Source organism: Cucurbita pepo, chromosome LG04 (genome assembly GCF_002806865.2).
Source record: "Cucurbita pepo subsp. pepo cultivar mu-cu-16 chromosome LG04, ASM280686v2, whole genome shotgun sequence".
Lineage (NCBI taxonomy): Eukaryota > Viridiplantae > Streptophyta > Magnoliopsida > Cucurbitales > Cucurbitaceae > Cucurbita > Cucurbita pepo.
This window is the reverse complement of record NC_036641.1, coordinates 12,326,842-12,349,094: the sequence shown is the minus strand read 5'-3', so window position 1 is coordinate 12,349,094 and position 22,253 is coordinate 12,326,842. Positions and strand designations below refer to the sequence as shown.

Here is a 22,253-nt window from a genome sequence, read left to right as displayed (position 1 = left end):
TACTTTTTGCTTCTTTTTTTGTTCTCCAAGTTTGTGTCGTGTTTGAATTTATGGAAAATCGAAAATTCAGTTTAGTTGCGAGTTGACGTGGACTCTCGACCAACTCAAAAGTAAAGTTACAACTCAACCCTACTCTATCTTTACCCTATTTTTAAGATTGTTATGAATATTAATAATATTTGACGTTTCTAACCAATATTACTGATATTTATACCCTACAACTCAAATCAATCAACCAAAAAATATATGGCTGGGTTGTGAACGGGTTACTTTCAGTGACCCAACTAAGATTTCTTTTAACCCAACCTGTGTACACTCTTAGACGAAAAAATTCAGTAAAATGTTGGAGAAACAAAATATATAAAATTACAAACATCAGCTAAATATGAATTGAGATAAAAACTTTATTTATAAATTATTTGATAAAGATTTGAACGTTTTGAGAAGTTGTCCAAATTGACAGGAAAGAGTTTCTTTGCCCGAATAAAAAAAAAACCTATCTACAAAATTATATCATATCATATCTGCATTAATTAGGAGGTTTGGTCTAATGAAAGTATTTAATTCTAAATTTGTGTAATGGATAGTTGTTAAAGCTTTATATATTGTAATGTATTATAGTATACTAATTTAAGACAAATAATTATATACACACATTTGTTGACTGTTTTGCAAATGATGTACACGTGATGTTCTCGGGTTTGTTTAAGTTAGAATAAAACTTTTTATTCCCCTCGATTTTGAAAATACAAAATTCGTATACACAGATTCCATTCAATAAATATTTTGGACCCACTCGAAATTTTGGATTACTGATTCAATCCATCCAAATAGATTAGATTGGTTGGTTCTCGACCAAAATTTTAAAAAAATTAATTCAACCCAATTTGAACACCGGACACAAATATATTTCTATGATTTAAATTATATATTAAAGTATTGAATAAATTAAATAAAGTATTGAAACATGCGTGAATAGTTGGAGTATAATAAAGAATCTAATGCCACACGCATGGATGGAGCAAAATCAGCCAACGATGTTCGTTGGTGTTATTATAAATGTCGTTGGTCAAATAAATAATTCTATGATTAAATTACAAATATATTGTATATATTTTCAAGATTATGATTCAAAGGGCCTCCAACTTTAGAAAAGCATTATTAGTCCCATAATCTTTTTTATGGTTAATAATGTTTATATTTTATTTTCCACCATCTTTTTTATTTTTTATGTCCATCAAAATAAGAAGATAAAATATTTTATCTTCTTTAATAACGTATTTTATGAGTTGATTTAAATTTTGTATAACTTATTTATATATTTTATTTTCAAAAAATAATAAATGCCTATACCACCCTCGCGTCGAAAGCTGATTCCACGTGGGCTGGTCTATGACACGTGGAGGGGAAGAATAGAGTTGGTACACGTGGCTACCATAAATAAATATTATATTTAATTAAATTTTAACTACGTAAGGGAATTGCATGTGCTGGTATGCAATGCATGCATCCATCACATCCATAGGAGTGTTTGTATTTTACTACTTTATCCTTTTCGATTTTAATATATGTATATATACAACAAAGTTATTATTTTAAATATAATAAAATTATGCATATATAATTTTATAATTTTATAAAATTCGTCATCAGTCATTATTTATGAGTATTTTAGTAAATAAATAATAATAATAAAGCGGAATTAAATTTAGAGGAAAAAGAAAAGGGTGGGTGGACTGGGGGCAAATTCGTCTGAACCTTCGTCGGGATTTGGACTGAGTTTGGGGTTGAAAGTCTAGGACGGTTGCTGTTGGGCCCACGCGAAATGGTCAAATCAGCACAATTCCAATACTGCCCTCCAAGGAATCCCTTTTCTGGTAGCCTACGAGACTAGAACCATCGAGAGAAACAATGGAGATGAGTGAACAAAGAGGACCATAGAGATAGTGTTGGTTGATTATAAACTCATGATCATTCCTTAAATTAGTCGACGTGGGATTTTCATCCAACAGTATAGAAACCTCTTCTTAGGGGCGTCATTTTAAAATTTTTGAAATGAAACTCGAAAGAGAAAGCCTAGTAGATATTGACTCAAACTGTTACAAATAGTATTAGAGTCAGACACCGAGCGATGTACCAGGTAGGAGGTGGACACGAGTTGGTTGGGCTCGAATTTTAGATGTGATTGAATTCGTCGAACCTTACAGTTCTCATCCCATGCGTAATGGGCCTCAGAGCCCATCATCATCGGCATCGACCCAACAATTTCATTACTTTTCATCTCCATGAACATGGGCTAATTCTTTGTGGTTCATTACCGGCAGTACAGTTTCAAATTCTAAATTCAAATTTAATATTTTTAAATTGGAACCCATAAAATAAAATAAAAATTATTATTTTTAACTCCTAATTAATATCAATATTTAGACTATTTAATACAAATTTTTATTATTAATATTTTGATTAATGCATGCTTAATTGCGTTTTAATTAAGTAATTAAATTATTTAATTTTCAAGTTAATGTTTAATAATGATTACTTATGTTTATATTAACTAGTTAATTCACTTTTTATTTATGATTATGTTAATTTATTTTCTTACATTTAATTAATTAGTTAATTAGAGTTCTCATAAAAAGTATTTAACAGACATTAATTATTTTGCATTGATATTTAATACCCATACCCATATCCATTTACAAGGAAATAAAACTTATAATTCCAGGGTTATCTGTGCATTTTGAAGAGTACAAGGGTTTAATTGTAATAATAATTTGAGGAGCGGTTGATCTAATAAATATGTGGTCGTAACAAAGACACAACTTAGGGTTTTTTTATAATTTTTTAAAAATAATAATTATATTGTCAAACTCAAATGGGAGCATTAGAATCCCCTGTTTTAAAAAAAATTAAGACCAAAAAAATACATAATTTATAACAATATATTTATATATATTTTTTTTAATTTCTCAGCCATTATTGAAATTTTTTAAAGTTTAAAAGTATTTTTTTTTAAGTTAAAAAGTATTTTTATTAGACTAAATTGGTATAATATTATAGCCCTAATTGTCATTATTATTGATTTGAAAACTTTATTTTGTCCTCACACGTACATATACTTTTATATTTGCACGTAGACTTATATTTAAATATCCGAAACTTTTATTTATTTTTCTTTATATATTACTATATATATAGGTTTAAATAATAATAATAATAATATTATTATTATTATTATTATTATATGTGTTATTTATCGTGAACCCACTCAACCCAATAATTCATATATATATATATATGAATTTATGTCTGGTCAGCTAAATAACCTATTCATTGAATAATTTTTATTAAATAAAACATATTTTCTCACCACAGGTTCAATCGACATTATTTTCAATAACAAATTTTGACTAAATGTCGTCAACAATATAACAATTAGATTTTTTTTTTCTAGGTTCAAATCTCTTAATTTGCTCACGTCTCGTGCTTCTAGAGAAGTCTATAGCTGAGGTAGGATGGAAAACCCTTCCCTTTTTCGTCTTTGTCTCCGTCCTTACCTCTTAATTTGAATGATTGAATTAAAAAGTCTTTCCCGTTTCTTTTTATTTATATTTATATATATATTAAAAAATAAATAATATAAAAATATATGTATATTTCATATTTTAAAAATACAATTTCGAGCATCTACCATTATAAATCAAAACTATATATCTTTTTTTTTTTTTTTTAATCTCTCGCTTAAAACAACATTTATTAAATATATATATATATATATAGCAAGTTGGCGCATTTGATATATTTAGGTGTCCAGTTCAGTATGATGTGAAAGGCATGTATCTTTCCACTGTCAAGGGAGTTCCTCTCCGTCGGGATTGTTCCTTATAATTTACAAAATATATATTTTTATTAAGTGGGTTTGGTGGCTACAAAATATCAACATTAAATCCAAATATTACAAATAATTCTAATCACCGCCACTTTGGGTTTAGGCTTTGTGTGTATATATAATAACATCTCAATATTTAAAATATATCTCATTTTTATGTTGCTTTCCTTATTTCAAATATTTATTATAAAGTTTTATTTCTACTCCAACCCCAAAACCATACAATATATCCCAATTCTTTTTTTTTTTTTTTTAATAATGTTCCACTAAATATCACCAATATAAAACTTTAATTTTTNAAAAAAAAAAAAAAAAAAAAAAAAAAAAAAAAAAAAAAAAAAAAAAAAAAAAAAAAAAAGTAGAAACATACAAAAACATTTGATTGTTAGTATCTATGTTATAAATAAAAAAAGATAGTTGAAATTCAAGTGTTCAACACTAGAAGAGTCAACAAATAATTAAAAAAAAAAAAAAACAAAATTACTAAATTGCACTTGGTAGGGCTTTGTGGGGATGGAGGTAGGTGGGTAGTGGAGATGAGTCAGCTTCGTAATTTAACTATTATAAGTGAGCCATCACAATCGAGTTTGGAACTCAATTGTACTCCCAATACCAAATTATTATTGACTCATGGGTTCGTCTCGAGCTCTTTATCGAAGTCTCGATGTGAAATTTAAGACGTCTCGTGAATTTCGAACGCTACCCATTATTTTCAGATCTGACTTATTATTGGTAACATATATCATTATTTTGAAAAGAGGGGAAAAAAATATTGGAAATAGTTGATATTATTAAAGATAAACTTGGAAGATTTAAATGATTGGATATAAAAAAAGGAAAAAAAACAGCGTGGGAAATGGGAGTGGATGCCAGCAAGATATTATAAATGACACGTCAGCAAAGAACTTAGTTCCAAAAAAGGTATCAATAATAGAGCATGAGAATGTATTATTAAATTTATTTAAAAAATATATAATAATAGAGTGTATTGGTGATGATGCTGCTGCTGCCCACTGGATTATAATTAACAACTCTTTCTCTCTCCTCTTTCTGATTCGGATTTGAGTTTGCTGCGTCTCGGTATCATCTACGCAAAGGATAAGACCCTAAACAATCTCCAATATTTCATGTTTTTTTCTCCTAATTTTTTATTTAACTAATATTAATTTAAAATATAAAAATTATTTTCCTTTTAGTTTTCAAAATTTTAAAGTTTTTTTTTTAATATTTATAAATAAAAATTAACGGAACAAATAAATTTATGAGTGAGAATAGTATTAAAACGCTCAGATATTTTAAGTATTGTCATCGTCTTATATTAAAAATAGTACTAAATAGCCTTTAACTTTATCTTTTATCTAAAAATTAATTTAAATGTTTTAATAATACCCACTAACTTAATTAATACACATTGAAAATGGTTAATATTTTATATAAAAAATACTATTAATTCTAAAAAAAAAAAACGTTTAAAAAATATATATTTTTAAAAATAAGTTTTCAAAAGTTTCATTATTATTGTCTTTTAATTTTTTTTAAAAACTTCAAAAACATCTTTTTAAACTTTTTTTTAACCGACTTTAAAAATATCTTTAAACTTTTTTATAATTTGAAAAAACAATTTAAACTTTTTTTTTAAAACTTCACAAACACGTCTAAACTTTTCTATAAACTTAAAAAATACAATTTTTTTATAAATTAAAAAAAATATATATTTTTTTTATAAACTTCGAAAATACTATTCTCATTCATACCATGTTTCAAACGCAGACTTTTATAAGTAAAATTAAAAAGTTTGGAGATAATCTATGAGATGTCGATAAATTATCTTTTTATTCATATATTGAGGGTAATAATTTTTTTGAACTTTTTTATACAAACGTAAAGTTCAAGGGTATTTATAAAACAACGTACTATCAATTTCTGTCTAAAACTAACGGTAAGGATAATTTTGATATATATATATATTAATGCTTAAAGGTAAGATTGAAACTTTTGAAAGTTAGTATTTTTTTTAGACAAACTACAAAGTTTAGAGATATTTTTATTAATTTAGCGTGTAAGAATTTCTTAAACTAGGACCAAAAGTTTCTGTTTTAAAAATACAAAACTAAAATAAATATTTTAAAAGTAGGCCAAAATTGAATTTTTTTTAAAATACCAAGACCAAAATGATGTCGAAAAAGAAAAAAAAAAGTTAAAAATTGTCGGATTAATGAGATTTTAATTACTATTTCTATAAACAAAAAAATAATAATAATTATTCGTTGGAGTTGTAGACTATTATTTTTACATGGTATTTATTTTAGTTATAATATTATTGTATCGAAGCTATGGCTAAAAAAGAGATTATAAAATATATTAAAGGGACGACGTTACTACATGTCATAAAGTTATTTACAATAACTTTGCACTTACCTTATTAAATATTCTATTCGCTTGTTTCATAAGTAATACGAATTAAAATATTAAAATATTTTAAGATTATGTCAATTACTATTTGACATTTTTTTTTTTAAATTGTATTTGTTTACACATTATTTCTTAAACTTTATTTAAAAAAAATAGATAATAAAATACATTAAATTCTAGCTATATGAGTGTGGACCCATTTTTCATTAATAATCTTATTAAAAACTAATTAAAAGATTTATTATGGAATAATAAATTAAACTAATACTTATAAATGCTGAAAATGTTAATTTTACTTTAAAAACCATTTGACAGCTAAGAAAAATAGATAATTAGTGGCTACAAAGCGTAAAAATATGTTAACAACAATTAAAAGGAAATATTCCTGAAGCCATAATAATTACATGAAAATGTAGGGTCAAGAGTGTGATAATTCTAAAATGATGTCCTTATAATGCAAATAGTAAAAAAAGAAAAAGAAAAAAAAAATTAATTGTGGTGACCCAATGCCCCTAATGACGAACTCTTTTGTCTATTAGCAAAAGCTGAGGCCCCTATCAGCTATCACTTCCTCTCCCATTTCGCGCGCCACTTATCTAATAGACTTGCCCCTATCGCTCCTTTTATCAATTTTAAACTTTTAATGCGCATTATCATAATTATCGGTAATAATTAAAATTTTTATTTTTTTATTTTTATTTTTATTTTTTTAATCAAAATTGCTAACGAGAGGGGAGCGCACGTGGTGTCCACCTGTCACGGACGCCTATAAATATGCCCATTTCGCTCCCTTCTACTTCAGTAACAGTTCATATTTTCTCTTTTCCCCCTTTTTCTCAATCGGGTTTTTCTTCCCTCTCCTCTGAGAGATCGTCTCGTTTCGGTTTGCTGATCTGTTTCTTGGAGAAACCCTGGATTCGGGACGGGAATCTACTTCTTCTGGTTTGATTTTTCTCTCATTCTTTTTGCTTTGTTGATTGTGCTGTATTGAGAGGAGTTGGCATCGAAGAGAGTCTGTGTGTGGCGGCGGAGGAGAAACAGAGAAGGCAGGGTGCCAGTGATCTTGCTGTATGTCAGTGGATTGTGTTGAGACTTACTGTTGCGGAATTGGCAAGCTCAAGAATCCTTTGCAATGGCCTCAGCTTCGAAAAAAGCGACGTTTTCAACTGATGCTTGTTGCCATGCGAGTGGTGCCGGTTCTACTTCCGTTCCTCGAGAGGCTGCGCCTCTTGTTGCTTCCGCCAATGCCGTCCAAGATTGGAACGTGCCCTCGAACGATCGCGCCGACGATCGCCGTACCAAGAATGTTGCCATGCCGTCGTTAATTCGTCCTGTCGATGCGATTCCTGAATCTTCCACAAATGCTTCCGCCAAAGGCACGTTTCTTCTTCCCTGTCTCTTGTATTTCCATGATTTTTTGTTCTTCTCACGCTTATCTCCCTGATTGATGACCTGGAATCTCGACATAAAGCTGTGCTTGATATGACGTTCCGTGACTTTGATCTATTTTATTGTTTTTTCCTTGGGGGCCGAAATTGAGATTTTATTGTCATGTCCTTGTCGTTTAGAGCTCCGTAACGTAAATGCATTTACTGTGAGTTTATTATATTTCCGTCGGTGTAAGCATCGTTTGTTTTGTATGCTATTATTGAATCATTTGGGGGAAGGGAGAGAGACTGCGTGTGGGATTTCGCATTATCCTTTTCTGTGACTTTGGAGGCCGTAGTTACCACTTGCTTACCCTATCATACATTGTCTAAAATGTCGAAATTTACCACTTATGGGACCCTTCTTTTGCCTTTTCATTTATGGCCTCAAATTCACGACCTTTTATGAAAGTCAATTATGCAGGTGCCATGTGGAAATAAGAATGGGTTGAGCAAGGGAAGATAAAGTTGGATTGGTGAAATCTGACATTTTAGTAGCCACTTGTTTCTTTCTGTTCTTTTTCTGCCCATCCACCATAATGTTTTCTAGAAGCCACTATTTATTTTCTCCACTTCCTCGGTGCTTCTACTTTTTTCCGCATCCTCCTCTAGTTCATCTTATCATTGATAAATTACAGTACAGCTTACTGGATTTGTTCCTTAACCCTTGATTGTTCCCAGCTCCTTATTTCGTCCATTTTATAGGACGAAGTTTTTTTCACTTATACGTGCTCTATTTTTTTTCTTACGTTTTCTTGATCTAATTTCTATGCTCATATCTCATACACTGTTGCTAGTCTGAATTAAAGGTACAGTAGATGATTGATGTTAGTATCTTCCATAGATTTGATCATGATTCCTTTTGTTCACAAAATATATTCCCCCACCCTTTTAATGATGGTACGAGCGTTTCTTGTAGATGATTTCTCATGCATTTCTGTTAATTGGTTGTACAGTTGTTCCCCCTATGTTGAGGGCACAATCAAGACATCCTCTTGAGCCTCTGTCAGCTGCTGAAATCTCCGTTGCAGTGGCAACCGTCAGGGCAGCTGGAGCCACGCCAGAGGTTGTTACTGCTACTATGCAATCCATTTTATGGCTATTGAATTTGGATAATGGAATCTGTGGTATATTGCTTGTGATGAGCTATTTTCATTGTTTCAGGTCAGAGATAGCATGCGTTTTATTGAAGTGGTGCTACTGGAACCAGAAAAACATGTTGTTGCCTTGGCAGATGCATATTTTTTCCCTCCATTCCAACCATCTTTACTTCCTAAAACTAAGGGAGGACCCGTTATTCCCACAAAGCTTCCTCCAAGAAGGGCAAGGATTGCTGTTTACAATAAGAAGTCAAATGAGACAAGCCTATGGATTGTTGAGCTGTCCGAGGTTCATGCAGTAACCCGAGGTGGACATCACAGGGGAAAAGTTATATCTTCTACAGTTGTTCCCGAGGTTCAACCTCCCATGGTATGTTTTTAACGCCTGTTATTTACTGCACGTATTTTCACAAATAGTGTCTTTATCATAGGAGTATTTGCTTTTTGAAAGCTCCAAAGCATCGTTACATTTACTTTTGCCGGTCACTTAAATTGAATGTGAAATATCAATAGTTGTTTGTTGCATTGCGGCTTTGTTTGGGGTGAAAACCTGTTAGGATTGAAAAATGAAGAACAACTTTTCATTTACAAATAATATCAGAATAGTTTTTCAATTACAAGGATATTGAGTGCTTGGATATTAAACTAATTTGCTCATTCCATCCTATTTTAGGATGCTGCTGAATATGCAGAATGTGAGGCTATTGTCAAAGAATATCCTCCATTCATAGAGGCTATGAAGAAGAGGGGTATTGAAGATATGGATTTGGTTATGGTTGATCCTTGGCAAGTATTATCAATAATCCAGTTCATTTTTTGTATTTGTCACGGTTTATCAAGTGCCACACCTTTGTGTCTAATATGATTAATCTCTCTTTGCTGCAGGTGTGTTGGTTATCACAGTGAAGTCGATGCTCCTTGTCGAAGACTTGCTAAACCTCTTATTTTTTGTAGAACTGAAAGTGACTGCCCAATGGAAAATGGATATGCTCGCCCAGTTGAGGGCATACATGTCCTAGTTGATATGCAAAATATGGTGGTTATAGAATTTGAAGACCGAAAGCTTGTTCCACTACCTCCTGCTGATCCATTGAGGAACTATACTTCAGGTGAAACAAGAGGTGGTGTTGATCGTAGTGATCTGAAGCCTTTACAGATAGTTCAGCCTGAAGGTCCAAGCTTTCGTGTCAATGGCTACTATGTAGAATGGCAAAAGGTGGATGTTACGGGGGTTTCTTTTCTTTAAAAAATTTATTTTAAATTTTGCTTGGTTCATAATTTGACTTGATTTTTTTTTTTGGGTCTTTTCTTTTCCCTTTTGACAGTGGAATTTTCGTATTGGTTTCACTCCTAGAGAGGGTTTGGTTATATACTCTGTAGCTTATGTTGATGGCAGCAGAGGGCGAAGGCCTGTAGCACATCGACTAAGTTTTGTGGAAATGGTCGTCCCATATGGAGATCCAAATGATCCACATTATAGAAAGAATGCTTTTGATGCAGGAGAGGATGGACTGGGCAAAAATGCGCATTCTCTGAAGAAGGTTTGAATTTATTTATTTATTTATTTATTTTTGCTCCACAGTCATATCATGTGATCAAGCTATAGCAGTGTCTTTTTGATCCAATCCAATTAAATGTTGATAAATCATTGTCACAGGGATGTGATTGTCTGGGTTACATTAAGTACTTTGATGCTCACTTCACAAATTTCACTGGTGGCGTCGAAACAATTGAAAATTGTGTGTGTATGCATGAAGAGGATCACGGAATTTTGTGGAAGCATCAAGACTGGAGGACAGGATTGGCAGAAGTTAGAAGATCTAGGCGGCTTACTGTGTCCTTCATTTGTACTGTGGCTAATTATGAGTATGGATTCTTTTGGCACTTCTATCAGGTAAGTTGATGGCATTTCTTTCTCTTTCAAAATTGGTACTGACCAAGTCTTGCAAAATTCTTCAATAGCATTTTCGAATAAGATTTTAGCTTTATGTTTAAACAGATGACCTTAAATATACTGCTCGTGACCATGAAATATAGAATCGGGAAACACCCCACACAATGTTGATTTCCTCAAGTTGGGAAAATGAACGCCTCTTTGTTTTGGACAAAAGAACACCCTGGATTAGTAATGATTCTAATTTTCACCGGTGCTTTAAAAATTTAACCTGCTTGGGACAGGCAACTTTTCATATAGCTAAAGAATGTATAAAAATTGTTTCTACGGGAATTATATGTACAGGAATTTTGTTTGTGATTTCAGATGCTAGGCAATAGATATCAGTACAAAGTTTCTATTTTTAGTCTCTTGACATTTTCTCTACCAACGCTCTTTCTTAATTTTTTTCATTAGTGGAGGTTTGCTGATATGTAAATGATATTACAGGATGGGAAAATTGAAGCTGAAGTCAAATTAACTGGAATTCTCAGTCTAGGAGCCTTACAACCTGGTGAATATCGAAAGTATGGCACAATGATTGCACCAGGTTTGTATGCCCCAGTGCACCAACACTTCTTTGTTGCTCGTATGGACATGGCCGTTGATTGCAAGCCTGGTGAAGCTTTCAATCAGGTGCGTCTTTAACCTTGGAAAGTTGCCGAGTGTATATATACCAAATGCGCTAATGGTAAAAAGATATCTAATGGCTTTTGGATTCAATCATTCAAGCTAGTGTCGTATTAGTTTTCTATCAAATAATGTAGGATGGAATGATAATTTTCAGTTTTTTAACTTGGTGAATATAGAAAGATCACAGAGATTTTAGGAATCAGAATAGAAAAGACCAATTGTATTTCATAATGAGCTACATCATGTATTAAGGCTTTCATCCATGAATGTTGTGAAAAAATCTTATACATAGTTGATTTCACTACATCGGTCATCGTTCTTCTTATATTAAGACTCCCACTTAACATGCCCGTAGGTAGTTGAGGTGGATTTGAAAGTTGAAGGACCTGGGGAGAACAATGTCCACAACAATGCCTTCTACGCTGAAGAGACATTGCTGAAGTCTGAAATGCAAGCTATGCGTGATTGTAGTCCTTTGACTGCTCGCCACTGGATAGTAAGGAACATTCTTCTGCTGGCTCAATACTTCTAGGCTATTGAACTCAATTTTATGAACAACATTAGGACTTTTGGAAACCAATGTTTTCTATTATATATTGTTCTTTCATTTTCTTTGCTTGTTCTTCAAAAAATGTTTAAAGAAATCATCTATGAAGCTAGAGACTTGTGCATGCCAAATGTAGAGAAGACATGGATATATAATTTTATTTAGTTTTAAGATTTTCTTTATTGCTTTTAGTTTGACACTAAATTATTAGAAGGTGATTTCAATCTGTCTATCATATCATACGGTTGTGACTGAGTAAATATTGGTCCTTTTGTTCCAGGTGCGAAATACTAGGACTGTTAATCGAACTGGGCAGTTAACAGGGTACAAGCTATTGCCTGGTTCAAATTGTTTGCCATTAGCTGGTTCAGAGGCCAAGTTTCTTAGAAGAGCTTCTTTCTTGAAGCATAATCTTTGGGTGACTCAATATTCACGTGATGAGATGTTTCCTGGAGGGGAGTTCCCCAATCAGAATCCTCGCGTTGGGGAAGGATTGTCTACATGGGTCAAGCAGAATCGCCCCTTGGAAGAAACTGATATAGTCCTTTGGTCAGTTTCCTTTCTTCTTCTGTTTCCTCGTTTGACATATTAGCTCAGCTGCTTATTTAAGATTTTCTGTGCATGTTTTTGCATTCCTTCCTTGATGTCATGTTAATTTTCACCTGTTCTTTTTGTGCAGGTACGTATTCGGGATCACGCACGTTCCTCGGTTGGAAGACTGGCCTGTTATGCCTGTGGATCACATTGGCTTTTTGCTCATGGTATTTCTATCTATTTCTGTATCTTGTGCAAAGCATTAGTGTCAATTTATGGTATAGTTTTCCTGATCCTTTTTGTTGTAATGTTTGTGGATGATGCAGCCACACGGGTTCTTCAACTGTTCTCCTGCTGTTGATGTCCCGCCCAGTACTTGCGAATTAGATTCAAAAGACGCCGACGCTAAAGAAAATGGAGTGGCGAAACCAATTCAGGCCCCCATTATGGCAAAGCTTTGAACTGTGTGATCATCACTGCTCCTTTCCTTTTAAATTTTATATTCTATTGTCCGTTCTTAAGTCCAGTGGGTTGCTTCCCCTTCCCCTTCCCCTTCCCCTTCCCCTTGTTAATAGAACAATATGTGTCTAGTTTTCTAAACACTTGAACGTTATCAATATGCATATTATGATGTTGACAGTAATGGCATCTACCTACAAAGTCTAGTTGTTTTGTTGAAAGTTTGTGTGAGGTGTCCTGTTTTTCTATGGCGGCAGGCAAACCACATATCCCTCTTCTTGTTTTCTCTGCCTCCATAAACCCATACAAGGAATGTCTATCCTTCAAAGATTGATATCACTCAGGATTTTCTTTACTTTTCTTTGATCTCCATGATTGTTCAAGCAAGGGCACAGCAGGCATCCTTTGCCTCGTCAATTAAAGTCAAATCTTAATTAGGATGGATGGTGTAACTTTTCTTCAACTTTGCCATTTAACTTTCAGGGGAATTTGAAGGAGCAGCCAGCCAGCCAGCCACACACACACACACCTCCATCATTATATTTGTTGCGTAATCAGTGGCTCCTTGATTACAGCAAACAATTTGATTTAACAGTCCTTGAAACTTTGTGAAGCTTTACATATAAGATAAGAAGGCCGGAAAAGGCAGAGGCTTTTCCCTAAAGTTAAGGACACCATCACTGTAAGTTAAAGTCACTGTCAAATAGAACTCTCTCTTTTAGTGCCTTTCCTTACTGACTCATATTTAGACTATCTTCTTGTCGGCACACTTAATTTATTACCCAAAAAAGTTCGCATCGAATTGGGTGGTTGGATGGATGAATTTGACCAAATTGGCAGAGAAACCTTTTTGAAGACTCTTTGTTTCGGGACCAAACTTTAAAAAGGCTTACATGAAAAACAGTTTAGCAGAGCATATGATTCTTATATGTAATGATTTTGCTTCTAATCTTGTATTTCAGTTGACCTTCAAAAAATTAAAATTTGAAAGAAAAACATATCAATCATTCATATGACGTAGCAAAAGTTGTGTGTGTGTGTGTGTGTGTTGAAAAGAGAGGGAGGGTGGGGGTCGGTTTGATTTGATTGGTTATTATTGAAAAGAAGAATTAGCAGTTCCATCTTGTCCAACCCAAATTGTACCTGCGGTTGGTTCTGCCTTTTCTTCCCACCCATTTTTTCTCTCTTCATTCAACGAATCACAACCCATAATAATACCATCATATCCAATTCACTTCCTTTAAGGATTCGTAGAAACAATTGTTGTTCATCTTATTATGATCCACTGAACCAACAAACCCCAACAAAATTGACACAAAATCAACAATGGAGCTCTGTTACGCTTACATACAGAGTTAAAACATACTCTTTCTCTCTCTCTCTCTCTCTCTCTCTCTCTTACTTTTAATTGTCGTAGCAGCAGGTGTCTGTAGTGTACCCAGAAAATCAAAACGAAACGTACAGCAGAATCTCCTCCCTCTCTCCAATAATGGATCATACAATACAAACCAAGTATTACACCTTTTTGGAGGGCCTCAATACTCCTAATTCATGCCCATCAACATTCCACAACTAACTAACACATACTGTTTGTATGGAATGGAAAACAACCCATTATCGCTTACATTCATTCTTATTACAACAAGATGAAGCATAAGCGATATGGTTTAGTTTTCTTTTCACTCATTCAATCACATCAAATGCCATTTCATTTCAAGCCTCTCTATGGGAAACCCTCTTTCACTATCAACAATCTCACTGTTAACAAAAATTAAAAAAAAAAAAAAAAAATACTGAAATGCAATCTCTGGTGGAAGAATTTACATTTCATATCTGATGGAACACTCCAAAGCTCCCTCCTCCTGCGTTTTCTGACATTGACATTAAGGGATAGCTTCCAAAATTTGACGAGTTATTTTGAGTTTGAATCATCTTTGTTTCTTCCCTTGAAGAACTTCCCTTCATCAATTCCATGTTTTTCACTTCATTTGTCTGAAACTGAAACAAACTCTCCAGTTTGTTCTCAGCTTCCCATGAATATCCCCCATTGTTCAGCTTCCCATGGAACCCTGAATAGTTGCTCACCACCGAGCTATTGCTTGAGCTCTCTTTCACTTCATTCATGAAGAATGAGCTCAACCCAGATGCTGAATTCTCTGAAAAATCTGTTCTTGACGTGTTCCCATGTTCAGAACTCGAATAACTTGGCATCCCAAAACTTGAACTTGAGTACAAAAAGTTTTGGTCACATGATCTGATGCTGGACTGGTGTTGAATTGGAGCACCAAAGTATGAGCTGAGAGAGTCGAATTCAATCTTGTTTACAAAGTGGTGCGATGAGTCTTCTATTTGTTTGTAGTGATGATTTGAATCATTTGAAGAAATGGTGAGGTTGGAGATATTCCCATGAAGATGATGAGGCGCTGCTCCCATTCTTGGCTTCTGATCTTGCATGCCTTCCATATTCTCCTCCAATGGCTTGTGGGTTGCCGGGTCGATTCCTTGCTTCATCAGCTTCTTTTTCAGACATGAATTCCAAAAGTTCTTAATCTCATTGTCTGTTCTTCCTGGTAATTGAGCTGCAATCTGAGCCCACCTGCAAAAATCCCACATAAAAAGGTTCAAAAAACAGAGGCGGAAAGATCCATTTTGGTGCGTGATTCGAAATTCTTATGCACCTGTTGCCTAAAACTTCATGGAGACTGATAATGAGATCCTCCTCTTGCTGTGAAAACATCCCTCTCTTCAAATCAGGCCTCAAATAGTTTATCCATCTCAGCCTACAACTCTTCCCACACCTTTCCAACCCTGCAAAAAATCAATCAAACAGTAAGAAAAACCGATCAAAACCCAGAAATGGAAGAACCAAAGAAACCCAAAGCAAGGAGTTTTATATTACTTCTCAAAATACGAACAAACCCAAATTAGAGAGAAAAGCTTTAAAGGGTTCAAGTTTTGGTCTGTTCTGAGGAGATGAAAGCAGGACGTACCAGCGAGCTTAGGGACAGAGCTCCAGCAGCCGACGCCGAAAGTGGCAATGTAATTGAAGAGCTTTTCATCTTCCTCGGGCGACCAGAGGCCTTTGCGGAGTTTAGACTTCAAGCAACAAGAATTGCGTCCCATCAGAAAGCGAAAAAAGCAAAAGGAAAAACAGAGGAATTTGGAGGTGTACAGAGGGAGAGTGGCAGTGGGTTCTAAGTCAGGGATGTGGAATTTGATTTGAAGTTATATATTTTGTTTACATGTTTTTGGATTAGGAGTTGCCCAAATCACTCCACTCTAATCATACTTACCATTCTTAATCATACTTACACTTTAAGTTAACCACTCAAACAAAAAGCAATCAAGTGGGTTTTACGCAATTCTGCCCTTCTTTGTTCCACATTTCTCACTTCCTTTCCTTTCTTACATATCAACTCATTCATAAATCATAATTATTATTTTAATCATTTAATCATTCTTCTAATCTCTAACAAATCATAATCTCTAATACTATGTCAGATCTTGTAGGTTCTGAAACTCTCTCCCTAACGTAAACGTCTTAAAACTGTGACGCTGATAACTATATATAACGGGTCAAACCAAACAATGTCGGCTAATTTCTTGATGTAGTTTATTTTAGTTAGATGAACTTATTGGAAAATAAACTATTTTTTAATAGAAAAAACGTCATGATGAATAAATTTAATATTATTTATCTCGAACTTTGTAAAAAAACACTTTGTTACTAACACTTTAATAAATTATTGGTAGAAAGTTTTATTTTTGAAATTATAAACTATACATATTTTATGTGGTTATGTTAAAGTATTAATAATTGAAAAATAAATTATTATTTAAAAATAGAGGATGAAAATGAAATAAATATATAAGTTCATAAATTACCGTATATTTGAAATCATAATCAGTATTTTAATATTAGAAAAATAAAATCATTTTCCCTCTTTCTTCTAATCACGACCAGCCGACATGTCGTCCGATAGTCAAAGATGAAATAGCAAAAGGGAAGCCAGAAAAACGAGCCACGAAGCCAAACACGAGTCGTCAGTGACTCAATGCGTGCCAGCTAATATTAGCAGTGAAAACAATTTTAAAAAACATGTTTTTTTGTTAAATTATTTTTTTAAGAATAAATTTAAAACTATATAAATTATTAATTATGAAATGGAGCCGACCGACACTATTACATCAATCGATCCTGGGCCCACCCTCCTCTATTTTTCAATTTTGACTTCTAACATTTAATATCCATTAATCATTTTCCACTTTTATTATTATTATTTGCAATTTCTTCAATTATAACATACATACATCTCTTACAAAAATATTACATTCCGGAAAATAAATAAAATTACTTTTACCTATTCGCTTGGAGAAAAAAAAGTAGGGACCCACTAATACACGTGGCAAACAATACGGAGCAATAGATGGCTGAACACCTGGTGGTACAAGAAATTACAACGAAGCTTCAAACTCAATGATTGGTTGGAGGTCTGGTGATGGTCTCTGAGACTGCCACGTGGAAGAGAGAAAATTAATTAAAAGATAAATCTTATCTCTCTTCCTTCACGAATCGCAGCCCACCACTCGTGTACGGCCGCCCTGCTCTCTACATTTTCTGTCGGTCTTTTCGATAGCAATCATTCCCTGCTCCGCTACTACATCACTACCAATATTTTACTCCAATCGTCCTCTCTCCTTTCATACGACTTTCGACTTTGACCCTCATCCAACGATCACAAATACGTGATTGTATTCTGCCCATTATCTATTGCCTCCTTCACTCATCTTATATTAATATAATCATACAGAAAAGTTAGGATTTGTTTTGTTTTTGGATAAAATAACAATATATAAATTAATTACGCACCTAAATATTAATAAATAAATAAATAAAGTGAAGAGAGTTGAAAGATTTTATTTTCCAAAATTAGAATTATATAGCATATATTTTTCTCCCCTCAATAAATAAACGCAGTGATTATGGGGCCACGAAAATCGTGGTTCACACGTGAAAAATAACATGTCGGAATATAAATGTTATGTACACGTACATTATATTCCAGCATTAATTGTTTCAATAATTTTTTTTAATTTCTTTTACAGATTTACGAGAAATCATTTATTATAAAATTATCCGTCCGTATCCCAAAGCTTGATGTTTTTAATTTTTAAAAAGGGAAAAAGAAAGTTGCTTACAAAAATTAATTTGGTGGTTATTTAATGTGTATATTTTCCTTTAAATAAAATAAATATAAAGAATATAAAATTTAAATTTGATTAAAATTAAATTAATCATTTCATATAATTAAAAGCTGTACCAATCAGGAAAAGTATATCATGATTTTGAAAACCCTTTAGCATAATTTTAATCAGTAACCCTTTTTCCTTTAATTTTTTTTATTTTGGACAATTTTGATTTTGCCCGAGAAAACTTTAAAAATGTTCTAGAAGGAATTGAACATCGTTTTAATTTTTAATTTATTTTTATTTTCATAATTTAAAAAAGCATGTAATTTATATATCTTATCATATAATTGGAGCGAGGTAACTTAAAAAATAGGTAAAGAATGTATTGGGCTTTTAGGGTGTAACTAATCCCCACATTTTCCAATCAAAGTGGAGGCTTTAAATTACTTTGCCTTCATTTTCAAATCACTATAAAAGCTTTTTCCCCAAACAAAAAATAAAATAAAATAAAAATCCTAATATATCTCACGCTGGTTCAAACTCTTGAAGCTCCAACTTTTCAGGGGGCCCAAATTTGACTTCTTGTTTCAGCCCAGCCCAAACTTGATATGGGCCTTATGAGTTTCTTTATTTGTGGGCCTTCTCGTTGAAGGCCCATTAGTCTATTATGCATTAGGAATCATGGGCTACAGTTTGGGCCGATTTTGAGGCTTTGAACGTATTGATCGGCCCATATTTAAACTGGTTTACTCACGCCTGTTGTCCGAGTTTTCGCTGAATTCAATCTGCTGTTGGTTGTTGTTGCAGGTTCTTCGTCTTAATTCTCTGTGTTTTCACTTTTCTTCAATCCGCAAGTGGAGTCGTCGACCGGGCGGCGGCGAAGAGAGGGTGGCTATGGCGGATGATACTTACGGCGGCGCTTCACTTCCTTCAGGTCCTGACGGCCGGAAACGTCGAGTGACCTACTTCTATGAGCCCACAATTGGTGATTACTATTACGGCCAAGGTCATCCGATGAAACCTCACCGTATTCGCATGGCCCATAACCTCATCGTTCACTACGGCCTCCACCGTCGGATGGAGATCAACCGGCCTTACCCTGCCGGTACGGAGGATATCCAGAGATTCCACTCCGATGACTATGTCGATTTCCTCGCCTCCGTGTCACCCGAAACGCTGTCAGATCACTCCTTCTCTCGCTATCTCAAGCGCTTTAATGTTGGTGAGGACTGCCCTGTTTTTGATGGCTTATTCGGCTTCTGCCAGGCCTCTGCTGGCGGCTCCATTGGTGCTGCCGTCAAGCTCAATCGTGGCGATGCTGATATTGCTATCAATTGGGCTGGTGGGCTTCATCACGCTAAGAAGTCTGAGGCCTCCGGTTTCTGTTACGTTAATGATATTGTATTGGGCATCCTTGAGCTGCTGAAGTATCACAAGGTAATTGTGTTCTCTTAAGCTTTAGTTTTGGCCAACTGTGCTGGATACTTAGTTCTTCGAGTTATATATTTTTCCAAATTTTGAGTTTTTTTAGTTTATTTTCTTGCACTTCGAGTATGATTGATTGTTTAGCAATGAGGGACTTGTTGTGATTTGGCCGACTGAATTTTTTTTTTCTCTTCAATATTTTTGACCAACGCATAAGATCGTCCTGTTAAAGCTTTAGCTAGCCTCAGCTGTGCTTCCACTTTCTAAGTTGCTAAATATAATTTTGCAGCGTGTACTATACATTGACATTGACGTCCATCATGGTGATGGCGTGGAGGAGGCATTTTATACTACTGACAGAGTAATGACGGTCTCCTTTCATAAATTTGGGGATTTCTTTCCTGGGACAGGGCACATTAAGGATGTTGGAGTAGGGTCTGGTAAAAACTATGCCCTTAATGTCCCCCTAAATGATGGAATGGATGATGACAGTTTCCGTGGTCTGTTTAGGCCACTCATTCAAAAAGTTATGGAGGTGTATCAGCCTGATGCGGTTGTACTCCAATGTGGAGCTGATTCATTAGCTGGTGATAGGTTGGGGTGCTTCAACTTATCTGTGAAGGGCCATGCAGATTGTCTTCGTTTCTTGAGATCGTTTAACGTTCCTTTAATGGTGTTAGGCGGAGGAGGATATACTATCCGCAATGTTGCTCGCTGTTGGTGTTACGAGGTCTGTCTGGTCTTCCTTGTGTGTTTAATTTTACATTCTTGTGGTTAAGATACTTCGTTACGAGTGGGGGGTTTTGTGTCAGCAGACAGCAGTTGCTGTTGGAGTTGAACCAGACAACAAATTGCCTTACAACGAGTATTTCGAGTATTTTGGACCTGATTATACTCTTCATATAGAACCATCCAACATGGAGAATCTAAATTCCCCTAAAGACATGGAAAAGATAAGGTGACTTGTGACTTTGTGTTGGTTTGATGCTTCTTTCATATGAACATCGTGTTGGCAGAAATAGTGTGAGCAACGGATAACCCGTATTTACGAGAATAGATCACTTCTTGCTCATTCATTTTATATATTAAGAACTTGTATGCTTTTGTGCTGTCTTACTGAAAATTTTAATATAGATAAGTTGCCTCCTGTATCACTTATTCTAGGAACACCCTGCTGGAGCAACTCTCTAGACTCCCACATGCCCCCAGTGTACCTTTCCAGATGACTCCTTCCTCCGAAGTTCCAGAAGAGGTGACAAACAACCTGAACCATACTTTACCCTGCACATTGCTTCATAATTTCTGTTTTTCTTTTGTACTTTCTTTTTCTCTCTTGAGATTCATGCTGGTTTCTTTGGATGTCAGGTGGAAGAGAACATGGAACGTAGACCCAAACGCCGCATCTGGAATGGTGAGGATTATGATTCTGATGCTGAAGAAAACAGAAAGCGACCAAATAACAGTGAAGGGCCTGGTGTAAATAATCTGACGAGGTAAAGGCTTAAGCTCTATTTACTTTCTTGCACTATTTTACTTTCTTGCACTATTTTACTGTTGCTGGAGAGGATGAGTATAATAGCCTAAGCCCACCGCTAGCAGATATTGTCCTCTTTGGGCTTCTCCTCAAAGTTTTTAAAACGTGTTTACTAGGGTGAGGTTTCCACACCCTTATAAAGAATGTTTCTTTCTCCTCCCCAACCAACGCGGGATCTCACAATCCACCCCCCTTCGTGGCCCAGCGTCCTCGCTGGCACTTGTTCCCTTCTCCAATCGATATGGGACCTCCAATCCCCACCCCTTTCAGGGCCCTGGCACACCGCCTCGTGTTCACCTTCTTTCGGGGCGTAGCCTCCTTACTGGCACATCGCTCATTGTTTGGCTCTGATACCATTTTTAATAGCCAAAGTCCACCGTTAGCAGATATTGTTCTCTTTGGGCTTCCCGAAAGGTTTTTAAAACGCATATACTAGGGAGAAGTTTCCACACCCTTGTAAAGAATGCTTCGTGCTCCTCTCCAATCAATGTGGGATCTCACAATGAGCGTGTCTCAACACTTATATTAAATTCTAAAGATGGTGTACTACATATATCTTGTTGTGTACTGCATATATCTTGTGCTATATTGAGGCTTTTCAATTTTTGCAAAGAACTTAGCTTTAATATCTGAATATCAGTACACGTGATGCAGGGACGAAGTAGATGGTATGGAGGAAGATAAGAACATGGACCATCAACCTCGTTGACAAATACTATGTGTAGATTTCTCGACGACCTAGAAGTCTCACCAGTTTCGTAAGAGACACTTAGGATCAAGTCATAGTTCTTAAAGCCTGGGTTTTGTCTTTTGATTAGGCATTGGAACATACCGATAATATTATTTTCTCGACATGAAATTTAGAATTTGTACACAAGGAATACGTAAACAGGAATCAAGGGCATTTACATCGGAGACTTTTGTACAAATATTTTGGAGTTCATAAAAACTTGGTGTTATTCTCTGGTGTTTATGAAATATACTGTTCATAATTAAAAGTTCTCATCACCATACACTTTAACTGCGTACATTTGCTGAATGATTATGCCTACTTTGCTGCATGTGTGTTTTTTCGACATTATTGCCTACTTTGCTGTTATGTTGTCCCCTTGCCAACGTCTGCAGTGCTCAACACTAATCGCCCTTTTCAAACAGCAGCCTTACCTTGCA

The 22,253-nt window shown here is 34.5% G+C and overlaps 3 protein-coding genes across 5 annotated transcripts; 2 read left to right on the top strand and 1 right to left on the bottom strand.

Moving 5' to 3' along the window:
- Nucleotides 1–7,098: 7,098 nt before the first annotated feature.
- LOC111793197 (copper methylamine oxidase-like) lies at nucleotides 7,099–13,158 on the top strand. Of its 2 annotated transcripts, none has more exons than XM_023674974.1 (12): nucleotides 7,099–7,677; nucleotides 8,685–8,794; nucleotides 8,893–9,198; nucleotides 9,502–9,614; nucleotides 9,714–10,044; nucleotides 10,154–10,369; nucleotides 10,486–10,722; nucleotides 11,212–11,397; nucleotides 11,750–11,890; nucleotides 12,222–12,490; nucleotides 12,621–12,702; nucleotides 12,802–13,158. In XM_023674974.1, exons 1-12 carry the CDS (start codon nucleotides 7,434–7,436, stop codon nucleotides 12,934–12,936), a joined length of 2,370 nt encoding a protein of 789 aa, XP_023530742.1. In that variant the 5' UTR covers nucleotides 7,099–7,433; the 3' UTR covers nucleotides 12,937–13,158. The 2 variants fall into 2 exon arrangements, with proteins under 2 accessions (XP_023530742.1, XP_023530743.1); XM_023674975.1 differs by lacking the exon at nucleotides 7,099–7,677 and adding an exon at nucleotides 8,167–8,537.
- Nucleotides 13,159–14,393: 1,235 nt separating this feature from the next.
- Nucleotides 14,394–16,126, bottom strand: LOC111793210 (myb-related protein 308-like). 2 transcript variants are annotated; one of them, XM_023674989.1, is made up of 3 exons: nucleotides 15,925–16,126; nucleotides 15,613–15,742; nucleotides 14,394–15,530 (listed from the first exon to the last, which is right to left on the bottom strand). In XM_023674989.1, exons 1-3 carry the CDS (start codon nucleotides 16,055–16,057, stop codon nucleotides 14,762–14,764), a joined length of 1,032 nt encoding a protein of 343 aa, XP_023530757.1. In that variant the 5' UTR covers nucleotides 16,058–16,126; the 3' UTR covers nucleotides 14,394–14,761. The 2 variants fall into 2 exon arrangements, with proteins under 2 accessions (XP_023530757.1, XP_023530758.1); XM_023674990.1 differs by lacking the exon at nucleotides 15,925–16,126 and adding an exon at nucleotides 15,834–15,876.
- Nucleotides 16,127–18,904: 2,778 nt separating this feature from the next.
- On the top strand, nucleotides 18,905–22,081 carry LOC111793206 (histone deacetylase 6-like). Its single transcript, XM_023674983.1, has 6 exons — nucleotides 18,905–19,561; nucleotides 19,839–20,279; nucleotides 20,365–20,507; nucleotides 20,714–20,801; nucleotides 20,915–21,042; nucleotides 21,738–22,081. Exons 1-6 carry the CDS (start codon nucleotides 19,019–19,021, stop codon nucleotides 21,790–21,792), a joined length of 1,398 nt encoding a protein of 465 aa, XP_023530751.1. The 5' UTR covers nucleotides 18,905–19,018; the 3' UTR covers nucleotides 21,793–22,081.
- Nucleotides 22,082–22,253: the final 172 nt, after the last annotated feature.